Below are 16389 nucleotides of genomic sequence, written 5' to 3' on the forward strand. Positions count from 1 at the left end.
GGGTGTGTGTGGTGTGGTGTGGTGTATTGTTTGTTGTTTTTGTTGTTGTTGTGTTTTGTTTTTTTTTTGCCAGCCTAATGCCTATTGGAGTCTGACCTGACTGCTGCTGCTGGTTGAAGCCTCTCTTGTTTTTTTCTGCTGCAGACTTGCAACAGCTTTCCAAAAGTTTGGGAAGAGCCGTAGCTGCTGGAGGTTGGGATTTCACATCCTTGTGCTGCTCTGCTCTTGCAGGTGCTGGGCTGGTGCCTTGGCACGTGCAGCCCAGGGATGGAGAGCCTCAGCCTGCGGGCAGAAGTGATACAACTCCAACAGCGATGTGTCTCTCTGTTGTGCAAATCAATATATTCCTACACACAGTATGGTCAACCACATGCTGGTGTTGAGATATGCCTTCAGCTCTGGGGGGGGGAAGCCCCCGCAGCTTTTTCTTTTTTTTTTTTTTAGGATACTGTTGGCTTGTGGATATTCTACCCTGGCTTATCTCTTCCCTTGTGCCAGTTGAACTGTGTTTGGGCTTGGGCAGTAAACTAGATCTGTAAATGGCACCAACTTGAAAAGTAAACTTTTGTTTACAGAGTGAGTTTTAACTTAGAGCAGTTCCCTCCTGTGTTTCAGCATATGGTTCGTTGGATATGGGTGCATCTAGAGGATGAGGGAAGAGAGAGGAATGGGAAGTACTGTAAAAGAGGCAACACTATAGGATGTCTGGTTGGGCCTGTACATCTGCTTGAGTAAAGGCAGTGGGAACTTGCATCCCCTGTGAATTCTGGCACTAGAACTGAGTTTCAGGGATGCTACTTGTAATAGAGGGTCTTTTTCTTGGGGTTGGAGGAAGCATCCATGATTCTTCCCAGACATGGGACAGAGAGGAGAGTCAGCAGTGGCAAAGTGGTAACAGTGTTTGCTCCCACAACAGCTGGAACGGGGAGCTAATGGCTATGGCTAAGACTACAAATACCTGGTGAGTAGCCCAGATGAAAGTGCGGGATTAACCAAAATGTCAGTTGATCTTATATGCCAATATACAGCTTCTCTAAACACAAGCTGCACTGGTTAAACTGCAGTTATTTGAACAAGCAAACCCCATTGATCCTAAATTGATCTGTTCCCCTAAAACAGAGTGACCCTTGTCTTCCTTACATGGCTATTTTTATATGAAACACATATTGGGTTAAACTGAATTAACTTTTTAGCTTTGCCACTGAAGTGCAGTGTGTTTGAATTCACCCTGGTATCCTTTGTCCAGAAGCAGGGACTGGGAAAAGAATTCCCTTGTGTTGGTGAGCCTTGCAGCTGTGCTTGGAGTGGTGCAGGGAAGGAATGCACTAACCACTCTGCTATAAGCCTCTTCTCCTCCCATGGCTGTTGCTCTGAAATAACTATTCCAATGTGCTCCCATATTCGGAGCAAGCTCTTCAGCTCTTCCTTGCTAATGTCATGTAGCAAGAATACTTGTGCTGGGTGTATTTGTGATGTGGTCAACGCTGGACTTGGAAGAATGCCTGTGGTGTCTGCCTTGCTTATGAGGGATGGTAAATGTGGGTCTGTGGGCTGGAGAAGGGGTGATGTGGAGGATGTGGTGCTGGAAGGTGGAGTAGCTGGGTCACAGGCTAAGTCACTGGTGATATTAGGGAGGGAGTTTCTGCCTGTGCGGATATTTGAGGATCCCAACCTTTCTATGTGTGTTGGCCTTTGTAGCTGTTTCTGTCCTCAGCAGAGAATTTTAACTGACCCTTAGAGCTTGCCTTGCACTGGCCTCTGCCTCTCCTGAGGGTGGATGCGCATGGGCTTGGGTGGAGAGGCAGGGCAGGAGAGATGTGGGAATACCAGGGCTGCTACTTCACACCCACTTACAAGTGCAATGTAACTTGGCTCATGGTTGCTACCAAGAGGCTGGAGAAAGGCAGAGGGGAAGAAGCTGGGCTGTGAGAATTGCGCAAAAAGGGGGTCCTGGGGATTGCATGAAGTCCAGCGTCTGCAGGGGATTCTGGTTCTGGGTGTGAGACGCAGGGAGTTGTTTTTTTCCAGGCTCTTAGGGAGAAGATTTGGGGCTGGAAGGTAGGAAACTCCTGACCTGAGGCACTGCCTTTGACCTAAAGTGTAACTTGGGGTTTTAACTGGGGAGGTGAAACATCACTTTCCTGTGATGAGCTGGGCTGGCAGTGTTCTCTAGAATGGGACAGCTGGGCTGGGATGTCCACCTGCTGTGTCAGGGAGGATGTTCAGCCTGCGAAACTAGGGGAAAACTTTGCCCTTTTCCTGAGTTAGGTGGGTTTTGCCAGTTCAGTGAATGAGTCTGTGGTAAAGCCAGGCTGATGATATGCCTTGTGTTAAGCCTTGTTGGCAGAATTTGGGCATCAGGCTCATGAACTACAGTGGGTTACGGGGGGTGGGGAGGTGCGTTGGGATTTGGGTGCAAAGTGTTTGACCTCCTGGAGACCTGATGATGATTTCTGTATATTTTTATGGGATGAGACGTGCTTTTCAGTGCAATGCAAAGCGAGGAGAGAGACTTTTTTTCTTTCCATGTTTTGAACTCTACACTAGTTTTTATTTGGACAGACTGTGGTGTAGGGAGAGCAAGGGGCAGAAGCTGATAAGAGGGGAAGGTTAAGGTTGCCTTTGGCATTCATGATGCAGACTTGAAATTAGGGACAAAGTAAAATTTTATCACCAATGTTTCAAGACTGTTTTGGTGGGTTTTTTCTGTTTGTTTTTGGTGAAGTTATAATTTTAAATTCAGTATTACAATGATAAATTCAGACACCCTTCATGTTCTTTGTACATATCTGGACTCCACCCCCGTCTCTCGCCACCAGAGGCTGTTGTTGTCTTTTCTCATTCCTGTTTTTCTGCCTTGCATAGGAAATATTGAACATGCACAGTGCACAAACTATCTTGTATGTGTGGTTGCTGACCGTTAAAAGAAAAAAACTGTGTGAAAGATAATCGTGGTGTTTGTCATGAAAATCCAGAAATTAGTAATGAAAATAAACTTTCTGTTTTATTGTGGCAAGAAAAGAGAAACAATGTAAACTAATGTTTGGGCAGTTAAGAAAAAGTTCAGTGTAAATATGTTGCTGGCAACTAATTATTTTTAATACGTGCTATTTGTGTTTTAAATTTAATATTACAATGTTTTCATCATCTCAACCCTGACTGTTCTTAGCTGAGTGGATTTCGGGTTGAAAATGGTGAAACCATAAGTGTTCATAGCATTGTAATTAGTAAACTTTATGCTGTGCTCAGATGAGCAGGGGCTGGGTGCTGCCAGGCCTCCTGCTGCAGCAGGGACACATGAGCAGATCATGTTCTGATTTCAACCCCTGTGCCATAAGGCACCGTCCTGGCATTGCATCCTCTGTGTTAGTGGATTTTTTTTAATGCGTCATCAAGTGGTGGTTATATGTCTTAATAGCACAGCACCGAGAAAATAACATTGTGTTGAAATATTGCATAAAATGTCAGTGCTACGTGACGTTTTGCAGTGGAAGTAGCACTGCAGGCACTTGTTCATAACAAGACCTGCAAGTTTCCCTCAGCCAGGGCGGGTGGTTGAGCTGGCTGTGCTTGTGCTGACTCAACGGAGCAAGTTTTTCTCTTCTTCTCTTTTGACTGCTTGTGACTGAACAACAGCAGATTCACAAGAACTAGGAGTTGAAATGTAGCTTAGGGTTGCTCTTTCAAACTACATGCAGCTGTGGTTCTTCATGTCAGACTTTCAGAGCTCTCATGCCAACCAGGTGTTAAGTTGGTTAGAAACAGACCTGGTTTCTGAATGTGGGTGCATGTACCCAGCGTGGGAGGGAATGCATAAGAATTTCTCTGGAGGGGTTGAGCAGACGACCTGATTCTGACCTGGGGGAACCTGGTGTCACCTTGGTGGGCATTCCTGTCTGTCTGGGAATGGAGGTGCAGAAGGGTTGCTGGGGCAGGAGAGGAGGTGCTCAGAAGTGAAACCCAGGAGGTTCATGTATACGTCTACCCTATAAAGCGTTAATCTAGCTGCACAGTACGGTCTCATGATGTCAAGGGATTAGAGCCTGCTGCTTGAGCCTAGCTCCTCCCTTTTACATTTAATGATGGCTGGAAGAAAAATAATCAAGTATACTGGAAGAGAAACATTAATTAACTTTTAATTTAGGTCCAACGTATGCTACTTAGTGTACTGCATGAAAGACTGAGTGTGCGGTATCTGTCATGTTATATAGGGGTGATGCGTTGAATAAACAAGGAAAAGCCTTAGGTCTGATTGTGAAGATGGGGTTTTAACTCTGCAGATGGGTTTTGTATCTTGATTAAAAGCTCCAGATATGTGGTAAGTGACTTTTGTATCCATTTTGCATCTGAAATTACTTTCTCTGTAACTTGGTTTGTATCTGTTTTCTCTTAAGCCAAACTTGCACGGCGAAGTCAGGAGAGAGAGAATCTCGGCATGCTGGTCTGGTCACCTAACCAGAATCTGTCTGAAGCAAAATGTAAGTATTTTCAAATACTTTTATTCCCCCTTTCCCTTACGTATATCACTACAAGAATGCAAAGTTGCCACTTTCAGTAGAGAGGTTATCTCTGTGACCTGATCTGAATTATGATCTGAAATTAATTTAAACATCGGAAAGAAGAAAAGCCTACAAAGCAATCCCCAGAAGAACTTTGTTTCCCACTGGGCAGCTGCTCAGAGCATCGAATCCACGGAGGCAGGGAAACCAGGAGAAATGTGACATACTTTCTTCCTTAGTATGAATTCTTTCAGATACTTATCCATGGGCCTACACAATCTGCTTTTCTGCTGCTGGTGCTGTAGAAGATGACAGAAATAACTGGGGAGAGCAAAATGAAAAGTATTTGGGGGGTGAAGAATATATGGTAATTAGTAGTACCTTTTCTTTCCACAAAGACACAATAAAATCCACATCTGGAGCCCATGGAGGTTTAAATGCCAGAACAATTGCAGTGCCTTGGAATTCCACGTGAGGGCAATTACCAACACTCTGTGTGTGTCTGGGAACAAGTCTCTGTGCTGCTGCCAGATGGCAGAACTAGTGTTTGAAAGGTTTGTCTAGCTACAGTTCTCCTCATGAATAAGTAGGACTCCTTGATTAAAGGGCTGCTGCTTGAATGCAGTAACTACACCTAAGTGCTTTTGGGGGAGGGAGCTGAACAGAGCTATTTTTGACTTTGTTTGTACTTTTTTTTCTCCTTTCTGATTCTGGGACCAAGAATAAGAATCTTGCATTCCTGTTCCTCTGCAGTTGTGGTGGCACTGTGGAGTTAATACCTGGTTTTGCCCCAGACCCAAGAGCTGAGACACATCACAAGACACAAATTAAAGCAGCAGAAATTGTGCACAAACTGGCTCTGTCATGAAAGGGCTGGGCTCTGCCCTGGGACATTTGTTCCACTGAGCAAGTTGCCCCTTAAATTACTGCAGTTAAAAAGGGCTTTCCAAGGATTGTCTGCCTTCTGTCCTACCAGTGGTTTCTTTGCTCCCTGCTGGTGGTTGTATGGTGAACTAAATAAGACTGATGAGGACAGACATATATTTGATGTTTATCCACAGCTAGAAACTCTAAAAAGATATGAAAGGAAGAAATTGTTGCCTCCACCAAAAGGCATGACTGCTCATGGGTCATCTGTGACATGGGATTCTTGTAGCTGCTTCCTGAGTCTGAGAGTCTTTTGAATTCTGGCTCAGCTTTGAAACATTTAACTTGTGCCTGATAGGAAACAGGTTTCTTGAACAGGGAAGAGAGAATGCAGAAGAAAAAGGAGTGAAGATACGTGGAATTTAATAAAGTAATCTGTGCCCAAATATTCTGTGGCAGTTGGCACAAAAATATACAAGGATAGTATAGAGCATAAGAAGGATATAATATCATGAACCTAAGAAGTAATTAAAACTGTGGTATGGCATCGTTAAATAAAAACTAGGTAGCAGTTGACTCTTGCTGGTACAATAAATAAGTTAGGGAAAACAATATGAATATTACAAGAGGGCAAGAAGAAATTTCTCATAAGATTCAAAAATCTAGTGAGTGTAGGCTCATTTGTGATTTCACCTTCCAAAAAAGAAACAGGAAAAAAAAATAAATATTTCATATGGTATTTAGGGTAGAGAAATGAGGTGCTCTTGTGCCATACATGACACACAGAATATCTCCCAAATGCCTCATCAATATAGAGGGACGGAGTTGCGAAATGGAGCATCTAGTAGTAGTAAAAAAAAAACCAAACCAAACAAAACAAACAAACAAACAAAAAAAAACCAACAAAAAACAAACAAACCCAAACCGAAACAAAATCCAGCAAAACAAAGGAGCATTGGAAGAGGTGGCTGAGGGGACCTTGGGGTGACAGGAAAGCTCCAGCAGATGGGGAGAGGGCAGCTGTGCTGGGAATGAGAACAGGGTAAGAGTGGGCTGGTTGGTCATTGATTTGTCTTGTGTCAGTTTGAGCTGACACTACCAAAAGATATCAGTTATTCCTGTCTCTACGTGGCATTACTTAAAAATGAACTGTAAGAAAGTAATCCTGCTGAAGGTAGCTGCTTTTGTTCTTTTTGAGACTAGAAACTGATTGATCGGTAGAAATAACTTTATGGCTCTAATGTATTCAGCAAGCTGTTAGGCATTGATTTGCTACTACATGGGAACCTGATTCAATCCCCCTTCCTTTCAAAAGACAGGAACCTCCTCCAAAGTACCAGTACTTACTAAATGTATTACAGGCAGAGTTCTCTAATCTGTTTTATGGTTTATGAAGAACAAACATCAGGGGACAAGAGGTCTCTTCAGCTACTCTCAAGTTCACTGACAAGTCTTGGCATTGTTGACAGTGAATCATAATTAAATGGGGTCCCTGGAGATGTGTAAGAGAATTGTTGATGATCAACATTTCTATCAGTGGTATGGGAATTGATACAGAATTGCTTTGGAGAGAAATTGAGGATGAACCACAGACTGGCAGGACAGTAAATAAAATGGATGCTACTGATAGTCTTGTAGAGTGCTTTGGGTCTTGTCCTAACTTGAACTGATGCCAGCGCAATGGGCTCTTAATGACCCAAGTGCAGGCTTCTGAATCTTGGTACTGAAAGCTCTGGCTTTATCTTCTGCATCAAGGCTGGTGTTTGGAATGAAGTGGCTTGGAGAGCAATTTTGGGGACATAGTGGGCAGATAATTTGACAAAGCTTCCTGGTGTCCTGTGTGACTCAATGGATGGGAGTGTAAAAAGAGAGAGAGAGTCACTGGAATGCTTTACTGCCCCTGCACTTAGCGGTGTTCATGGAAATGAACCTCAGAATAGTGGCTTTAGTGTTGAAAAACTGAGAAAAGGATTGAGACAAGAGCTACTGAAACATTTTGGAAACTGGAGATGAAGCAAACTCCATCTGTTTAGCTTACTGAAGAGAGACTGAAAGGGGACTATTGTCAATTATTTTCTCAAAGGGAAATTTTGACATAATAAGAGACATGTAATACAAATAAGTGGCTGCACAATAAGTCCACGTGGACTGAAATGAGATGCCTGAGTGTGTTTAGTTTTTTTATGATTGACTATTGGAAGTTATCCAGGGAAGTGATGGATTCTCTGTTTCTTGATGCCTTTTTAAACCGTGAATTGTGTGGTGTGTGTGTTATCCTCGGTGGGGGGAATCATTGGCAGTGTGAAATGGCAAGCAGGAAGAGCTGTGGTCTCTGGGAGGTTGATGTAGCCCCTTGGGCTGCAAGTACTATGAACCCTGGCTAGCACATCCATTCTTAATTTTGCTGTTCAGGCTGAGGTGTGAGTGAACAAATCCTTCCAATCAGCAGCATGTTGGTACCTGTGTCTGGTTACTTTCATTTGTACTCCAAAGCCTTTAATCCATCCCGTGCCTGTTCTTGTGGTGAACTCTTTTCAAGTCATAGCACTCTTCTCTGTTCCTGTGACTGTGGCTCAACATGAAAACAGAAATTAGCGTAGCACCAGTTAGCTCTCTGCCCGGGGTGAACTGGGAACTCTTGTGAGCAGGATAGTTCTATGTAATCAGTGGAGCTCTTGGAAGCCGCCTCCAGTAAAGGTGAATCTGTGCTACAAAACACGATGAGCAAATCTGTGAGGATGCTCAGGGTAATGCACGCTGATGGGGCTGACCAAACTGGCAGAGGTTATTGGAGGGTCCTCTATAAGCTGCTGAAATGAGTCCTGGAAAGACCAGTGTTCCAGCCAAAACCTTGTGGGTATCTGCATACCTGATGCTCTAGGCTCATACGGTTAGTTAAAGTTTGTTTGGGTCCCATGCACCTTACATGCTGGAGCAATGTTTTAATCATGTTGGAGAAGCCTTTTGCCTGGGTGCCATGAAATGATGGATGTGGTAGAGAAGACTAAAACAAAAGTATGCATTGGCACACTGATCACTTTTTTTTATCCTGTGCCTTGTTAACCATTAATCCTGGGTACAAAGCTCTGATTGACTTGCTCATATACCAAAGTGGGCAGCTGCCAGCATGTTCCATATCTACTTCCAGACTTTTGCCTTTGAGGGATCACTTGCATAGCAGTTGCCACCATTAGTGAGTAGTTCACAAAGTTAGCCTTTTTTTGAAGAAAGAAATTTCACTGTCCAGTAAGTGAACATTTGGACTTAAAATAACAGTGCTCCCCTTCCAGCTCTGCTTCAAATACCCTGTGTTCTGTGGCTGGTGTCGCACCTCTTACAAAGGGCTTGCTCTTAAAGTGACACTCCTGAGAGACACTCTGAGGACATGGTGCCACAGAGGGCAACTGTTCTGGCTGTGCTGGGGCACTGTCATGATGGGTGGGGAAGGAGACAGAGCAGGAGGAGTGAGGTCTTGAGCAAGGTGACGTTGAGGAGTGGGAACAGCTAGGTGGAGAACAGGTATCTGCTCTCCTTAGTGGCAGGTGGGAAAGGTGGGGGGGCAAATAGTGAAAAATGCATTGTAATGATGCTGTGGAAATCTTGCACAGGATAGAGCTGGGCCAGCATGAAGCTATTAATAAACCAGCAGTGTGTCTCTGTGCCAAGTACGCCAATGGGTGGAACCATAAAAATGACATTGGGTTTGCTTAGCAATGAGCAAGTGCTGGCATGGTGCAGCTGCCCAGGAGCGAGGGATGGGAACCAGGCGGGAGGATGGGATGTGCTGATTGCTTTTATGCATCTGCAGTTCAAAGGTGAACTACAAGAGGAGGAAGATGTATTGTTTTGCTAGTGATAAGCTCTGTTTTGAAAGTCATTTTTCTTTTCCTAACAGAACACACGTGGCTGCTAGATGGGAGTTCATTTCTCACTGATGTCATGGTGGGCATCTCCAGTGGATTTATGGGCTGTCACTGAGAAGATAGGTGCTGTCCCCGTTACCTATGGGACAGTGGCTTGTGGACTGCAGCAGTGTCCTCTGGTCTTGCAGTGCTGCTTCTGTTTGACCTGATGGTTGATTGGTGTGCCAAATTTGGATGCTCACCAGTTCTTCCCTCTGTTACCCTGTGGCATCTCTTCCTGCAAGGCTGCAGCTGGCTCCCTGCTCTGTTATGTACGCTTTGGTGCACTTGGAGAGAACTGAGACAGCCTCCTTCTCCCTACAGAGGGGGAGGTAGAAGTGCCCAGGGGACATGGGGACACAGGAATGCCAGAATTAGGTAAAGCAGTGACTGCTCCAACATCCTCGTGATGTGCTTGGCCAAACCCCATGGGAAGGGTCCCTAAATGTGCTGCAAAACCTGATGCTGGGAAGGCAGCAATGTGCCAGCTGAGGCTCAGATGGAGGAAGAAGTGCTGGTTGCTGTGGTTACTAAGGATATTAACCCTGTGGTGTCTGGATGGGCAAGGTTGAGTTGACTGTGCCACAGGCTAGGTAACGGTTTGGGAGTGTGGAACAGTGGTGCTCCACCCTAAGAAACTATGAGTTGGCATTCAAGATCTCAAAAGCCTATGTCCCAACCAAGTCTGTAAGTGTGTCCTGGTCTTGAGTGTGTCAACTGCTGCCTTTGGGTGGGAATGACTTTTGGTAGTTGTCCTCTGTCATGAAGGTGAGGTGAATCCCAACATTTCTGAGGGCAAATTTCAGGTTTAAGTGGCTAGAGTCTGCCTCTAGCTGTATAATGGTTCAAGGGATGATCTTTGCATAGAACAGGCTATGATTATTCTTTGTTTTCTCTTTTAAAGGGGATGTTAAACAAGCTTGGAAATCACCTTTGAATTTTCTAACTTAAAATGACTGGTAGAGTAGAAGACAGGAAAAGGTCTTCTCAGGTTGCTGAGTGTGTCTGATCATGCTCTGTGTGGCAAGTCTCTGTTTTCAGTGTGTAGCTGAGCCATAGCTGTTTTAAGAAGGGCGTTTGCTTGAGCATATCCTTTCCCCTTCAGCACTTATTTTGGCCTGTGAATTCTGTGGGCATACAACTCCATCTATCATCATCAGTATGGTGCCGTAGCAATAAAAAATTGTGAGTGGAAAACCACAAGTGGGAGAGAGTGTTGATCTTAAAATCTCCCTTTTAGAAAATGAAGCCCATGTTTAAAAGGATGCTTTTAAACTGGAAGGGATTAGTGCTTCAGAGGTACATGAGAGCCACCCCTCCCTGGTGCACAGGCACCCGTGCCTGGGCAGTAGCAGTGGGGGAGAGGATGTACCCCAGTGTGTATTGAGCATCAGCAAAGCTGCTTTTTAGGTCCCTCCTCTCCATCATGCTGTAAGCAGGATCCTTGAAACAATTGGAATTGTGTTTTTATTTTTGGTCACCTCTTCCCTCCCTGTCGTTTCTGTGACGTGGTTTATAACACAACCTTGTGAAAGGTTGTGTTGGCGCTCAGAGTGCAGCAGCTGTGGGCAGGGATGGGACAGTGGGAGCTGCTTAGGCTTTACCACCAGAGAGAGGAGTAGTGTTCAACTCTTAGCTGAGATCATACTTTTCTTTTTTTTTTTTGTGACTTAACTGCTGTGGGAGTTTTGGAAGATGGAGTGTATGTATTATGTATTGTGCTTTTCTTGCTTGGAATTTTTCTGCTTGTTTGTGTCTGAGTGTTTTTGTTGAGGTGTGGGTTTGTTTTTTGTTAGTGTTGTGGTTTTTTGTGGTGTTTTTTGTTGTTGTTTGTTTGGTTTTGTATAGTGTTAGCCTTAAATAGGTGCCAGGTAAGTCTAGACTTTCAGGTTTTGAGAGGTGTACTTTAGGGGTTATAATTCTGTGAAGCTAGGTGTGTGCTTTTAGTCACCCAAGTGAGGATAGGAAACCAAACCAAACCAAGAAAAACCCCAAAACCAACCAGAAAACAGCACCTCATGATCTCGCTGTTTGTATGTGCTCCTTTCCTAGAAATACCAGTTTGTTGGCTGTCCAAGTGACAGCAAAAAGGATTAATGGAAAAGAAGAATTGGGTTTATGTTTATCCCTAATCCAAATTCCATGTTCTGCAGTGAAACTGGCAGCTGTGAAGCTTGGAGGCAAATACAGTAGCTGAAGAATACAACTCTCTGAATTTAGAAATGAGAGAACTGGTGTTTAATTTAAGATTCTGTTTGAGTTTAGCTGTAGAAATAATATAGTTATGGCCACTTCTCCAAGCAGCTGCTGTTGCTGCACTTCAAAAAATGCTCAGAAGATGAAGTGATGCATTTTTTCATTTTAGCTGAAGCAACTTTTGATGCTTATAGTAGCAATATTGTGGGCAGCAAAAAGAAGATACGAAGCTTCAAAGGCAATGGGTGTATCCCAGAAATGGCTGAGTTGCTTCAAACTTAGCTGCAGTTTCCCCTTTGTCATCTGCTGTGCTCGTTGCTGTTGCAATACTGTGTGGAAATCTCACAGCAGCTCTTTCATCATTATTGCTGCAGGTTGATATTTCTGGATCCTGAATGCATATTTAAATTAAGATGAGGTTTTAACCCTTTCACAGCAGTGGTTTGTATTGGAGCTGGGAAAGCAATTTGGTTTGAAAGGACTAGGGTGTGTGTTTGGGATGGATTTCACCCAAGGTACAGTGGATTGTGTTGGTGTCTGTGTTGCTTTTTTAACAAAAACAAACCATACCAAAACCCAAACAACCCACAAGCAACCTGAAGGAGAGAATGTACTAGAGAGTATCCAGGAAAAGAATATCTTAGGCAGCTGTGTTATCCTGGCGGAATTTTTGCTGCTGTGCTGGAAGTGTGGGGGGCAGATGGGATTGACGGATGACAGTCACGAATTTCCCTGTGTGTGCCTTGTTCTCTCCTGCCACCTGTTTGTTCCTCCTTTTTACTGCAGCGCGGAACAGGCCATCTCCGACCATGTCGAGATGACCCAGTTTGAAAATGCCGTCTGCCACTACCTTGCTGCTGCGGGGACTGAACTAACGCTGGCGCTGGGAAAGAGCTTTTCTCCTGAGAGGAGTTTAGAGACAGGATGATGTGAATGTAATGGAGTGATGATAGCCGTGTTAAGAGTTACCCTGGCAGCGAGCCTTGATCTGCAACATGTCTGGGAGCAGACTTAGCCAGCCCGATAGGCGCTGTGTGAGTTGTAGGACCAGTATGACGAGAACTAGCAGGCTGCAGCTACACCGTGCTGCTTGGAGCCAGCCCTGGGATGAACGGACTGAGCGTGCTCTGGTCTTGCTGGGAACAACAGACTCAAAGTGTTTCAGAGGACTAGGCCTTTTTTTTCCCCTGACCACATGTCTCTTACTGTAGCTGTGAGGGGAAGAATAAGAAGGGAAGGAATTGGAGAGTAACTTTTTTTTTCTCTCCTTACAGCAATGTTAGTCAGCACCAATGGGGAGCATGTTTATAGGGATGTGATGGGAGCTGTGAACAGGCAGGGAGGAGCTCTTGTGTGCTGTGTTCTCCACTGAGGCATGCTCAGAGAGGTCACGGTCATAACTGCTTGCTGAGTTCATATGCTGCTGAGTGTGACCTTTACAGAGGTGCTAGTGCAGAAGGCAGAGCAGCTAGGCTTTCTCAAGGATGTGTGCCAGAGCTTCCCTCACCATAATGTGTTTGCTGTGGGATTATATGCTCTAATTATTCTAGGAACCACTCCTGCTAATTATTTTTCCTGTACTCTTATTTGTGCACTCCATGTTAAGTTACTTGCCCCATCATGTGCTTCTCATGCAGATTCATATTACGATAGGGTAGTGGTGAATTTTCTAGCATTGCAAACATCAGTAGTAAAGTGTAATAACTTCTCAGTGAGGACTGGGCTTCTAAATCTTGGCTTTAAAAGTGTGACCACCTGCCACTGATGCTCCAGGATCTAGTTAGTGACATTGGTTTATTGTAGACTTTTCCACTCAGTCTCTTAGGATCAGCTTTGAAGGCTGAAGGCCTATATGTAATCAGTGTTTCAGCATGTGCTGTGTGGGTCTGTAACTTGACTTTTTCTAAATTGACTTAGTTTAGTGTATTTTCAAATACCTTAATATCTGTCAACATAACACTAATACTTCTGTTTTGAGTCTACTATGGAGATTATACTGTCCATGATCTGGCTGTGTAAGCTTGCTGTCTTTCTGCATAGATTGCTTGGCGGGGTCAGAAACACTTCTTTGCATTTCTTTGGTTTCAGACTTGTAGGAAGGAAGCAAGTTCAAGAATGGATGTGTTGAGTGTTAGTGCCTGCCTACAGTGGAGTAATCCCTATGAGTTTGTCTGTAGGTAGCTTCTGATCTCTGGTGGAGAAAGGGCTTTTCACCTAAACCTGTTTATTGTCCAGGATCTCATGTTGTGTGAGGTAAGGTACTACAAATTTCATTAACAACTGCACCTAAACCTGCAGTACGTGCTTGTTTATGTTGCCTTAGTTTATGGCCTACCTTATTAAGTGGTTAAGCAGCTGCTGAATCAAGCAACCAAACTGTTCTTGCAGGAGGCTTGAGGAGAGGGCTGGGGCGGACAGCAGGGGCAGAGCCACGGCTGCTCTTGAGATAAGCTGTTCCCTTTAGGCTGTGCTGTACTCTGTGCACTGGAAGTCTTTGTCCTGTCTCTGTTCTGCTTCCCACTAACTTGTTCACATCCAGCTGATGTGAAAGTGAGGAAAATGGAGTCTTTCAAAGCAAGTTGGAGACCTATTTTTTTCATTCTTAGTACCCATGTGCAGTAGTACAATGAGTGCAGTTGTGGAGAGGCCCTTGCCTTCTCAGAAGGGGAACAGCCCCAAAGATCTGAAAATAGGTTTTTAACTGTAGATGTAGAAGCAACAAAAGCATCTTGGTAATACTTCAGAAAATACAACTGAAGGATTAGTTCCTCTCCAACATAAAGCTGCCTCCATTTAGTCCCTATCATTGTTCATCTGATTTTGCTGGAAACAAATTTCGTGTAACTTATTCACAAGTGCAGAGGCTGCCTGAGTTGCTGAGACTATTATGTTACTCATACAGCTGGGCTTGGAAGTGAGTGGGTTGGCTGCAAGAAATAACTGAAATAGCAAGTGGTGCTTTTGTGACCTGACCCACTCGCCATTCAGGATCAGGGGGTTCTCCTGTGGCAGCTGCTGAGGAGCTGGATGTGGGTGATTACAGCTGGAGGCTGTCTGTCTGTCTCTCTCATCTGTGACAGCTCCTGACTCTTGGCACATCTGCTGAGGGCAGCTCCTCTGCCTGACTCCGACTCGTCTCCTTCCTTTGCTGCCTGCTGGCTTGCCTGATGCTTCCTTTCTGCCCAAGTGACATCCTTCCAGGAGGTAGCTAGGGGCCAAACTGGTCACTTCTTTTGCTTTTCTGTCAATTATAAAGAGGGTCAGCATGGCTTCTATGCTTTTGTCACTGGCTTTATTATCAGTTACAATAATAATGAGCTGTAATTTAACCTGAGGGCTTTTCTGCTCCCACATGCCTCTTGTGTGTGTGCCCTTATCCTGCACAAAGACCCTGTGTCGTGGAGTAGTGGAGTTACCCATGCTGTTTAGGAAGCCTGGCTCTGATACAGTGCTTTTATTAGTTTGTATTCCTACTACAACAGGGAATATAACAGTTCTGGGTTTAGACAGGAGCTTTCAGAATCTTGTGGAAGGTGGAAAATGGGCCTTGTGGAAGGCTTCACCCTCTTTACAGGGCTTGGAGTCTGGATATTCCTTAGTGTATTTTGAAGCTGGTTGGCAGCAGGTTGCTTGACCAAGCTTTATGGTGGTCTGTGCTATTTTACGGACCAAGAATTTCAGCGTATATAGCATGACATGTATGAAAAGCTGAGAATGTTCCGAGGTAGAGTACCAAAGCCTCGTATAAGACTGCTAGTAGTCAGAATGTCGGGTCTCCCATGCTGACTCTGATATCAATGTGTGTCAAACTGTGGTTTTTTGAATTAGTGAATCTGGCTTTTGGAAAGGATGCACTGGATCAGGCATTCTCAAGGAGAGCAATAAAAAAAAAAAAATCTGTAAGAAAATCTGCCTGAGGGAGGTTTGTTCTCATCCAGGTTACCATCTCCTGCTGTGAAACATCTCATCAAGTTTTTTTTTTTTTTAATATATATTCTACCCCTTGTCACAACTGTATTGATAATGTTGCTACTTGCATTGCTTGGGCATGTTGCTGCCTGTAGTTGAAGTATATAATCCGAGGCTATAACCTGTCAGAGTTAACTCAAGCCATGGTTTGACAGCAGAATAAATCTGGCTTTAGGGCTCCTTGGACTGAATTGAGAGCGCTGTGCTGAATAATGTAAAGAGCTGTTGTGCTGTAAACTCACTTTGTTGTTTGGGCGTGTATTCTGTGCGTTTATCCTGTCTGTGGCTTCCTGTCTGTGTCTTGGAAGGTCATATGTGGGAATGAGTATTCCCTTTCTGCCAGAAGCTACTGTGTGCTGGATTTATCAGAGAATTGTGGAACAGTTTGGGTTGGAAGTGACCTTCAAAGCTCATCCAGTCCAACCCCCTGCAACAAGCATCTTCAACCAGATCAGGTTGCTCAGAGCCCCGTTCAGCCTGGCCTTGAATGTTTCCCGAGATGGGGCATCTACCACCTCTCTGGGCAACCTGGGCCAGTGTTTTACCACCCTCACTGTAAAAAAATTTGATGTCTAGCCAAAATTTCTTCTCCTTTAGTTTAAAACTGTTACCCCTTGACCTGTCACAACAGGTCCTGCTAAAAGGTCTGTCCCCATCTTTCTTGTTAGGCCCCTTTTAAGTACTGTTATGTTCATGTATGGGCTTCAAACCAATATCAAGTGCTGAGTAAAGGTTAAATGTGATGGACATGTAAGAAGCTGTCTTGCTTCCCAGAGGGTCCTCCATGGATGTCTTTACAATGGGCATCCACATGGCCTTTTTGAGGGGAAACAGCAGCAGCATTGGAGAGCAAGAGAGCATCAACCAGCTGGCTTTCCTTATGATAGTTCTCATTAATACACTAACCCACACATAAACACACCATGGTGAGCCTTTTCTTTATCTGTCAGCTGAGG

General features: G+C 44.4%; 1 protein-coding gene across 1 annotated transcript in view; it reads left to right on the forward strand.

Moving 5' to 3' along the window:
• The window catches only part of RCOR1 (REST corepressor 1), an 84223-nt gene that overhangs the window by 37318 nt on the left and 30516 nt on the right, over positions 1–16389 (forward strand). Inside the window, exon 3 of the mRNA XM_065838200.2 lies at positions 4395–4478. Coding sequence (XP_065694272.1) covers positions 4395–4478 — 84 coding nt within the window. The remainder of the gene's footprint in view (positions 1–4394; positions 4479–16389) is intronic.

The sequence above is a fragment of the Patagioenas fasciata genome, chromosome 5 (assembly GCF_037038585.1).
Source record: "Patagioenas fasciata isolate bPatFas1 chromosome 5, bPatFas1.hap1, whole genome shotgun sequence".
Classification (NCBI taxonomy): domain Eukaryota; kingdom Metazoa; phylum Chordata; class Aves; order Columbiformes; family Columbidae; genus Patagioenas; species Patagioenas fasciata.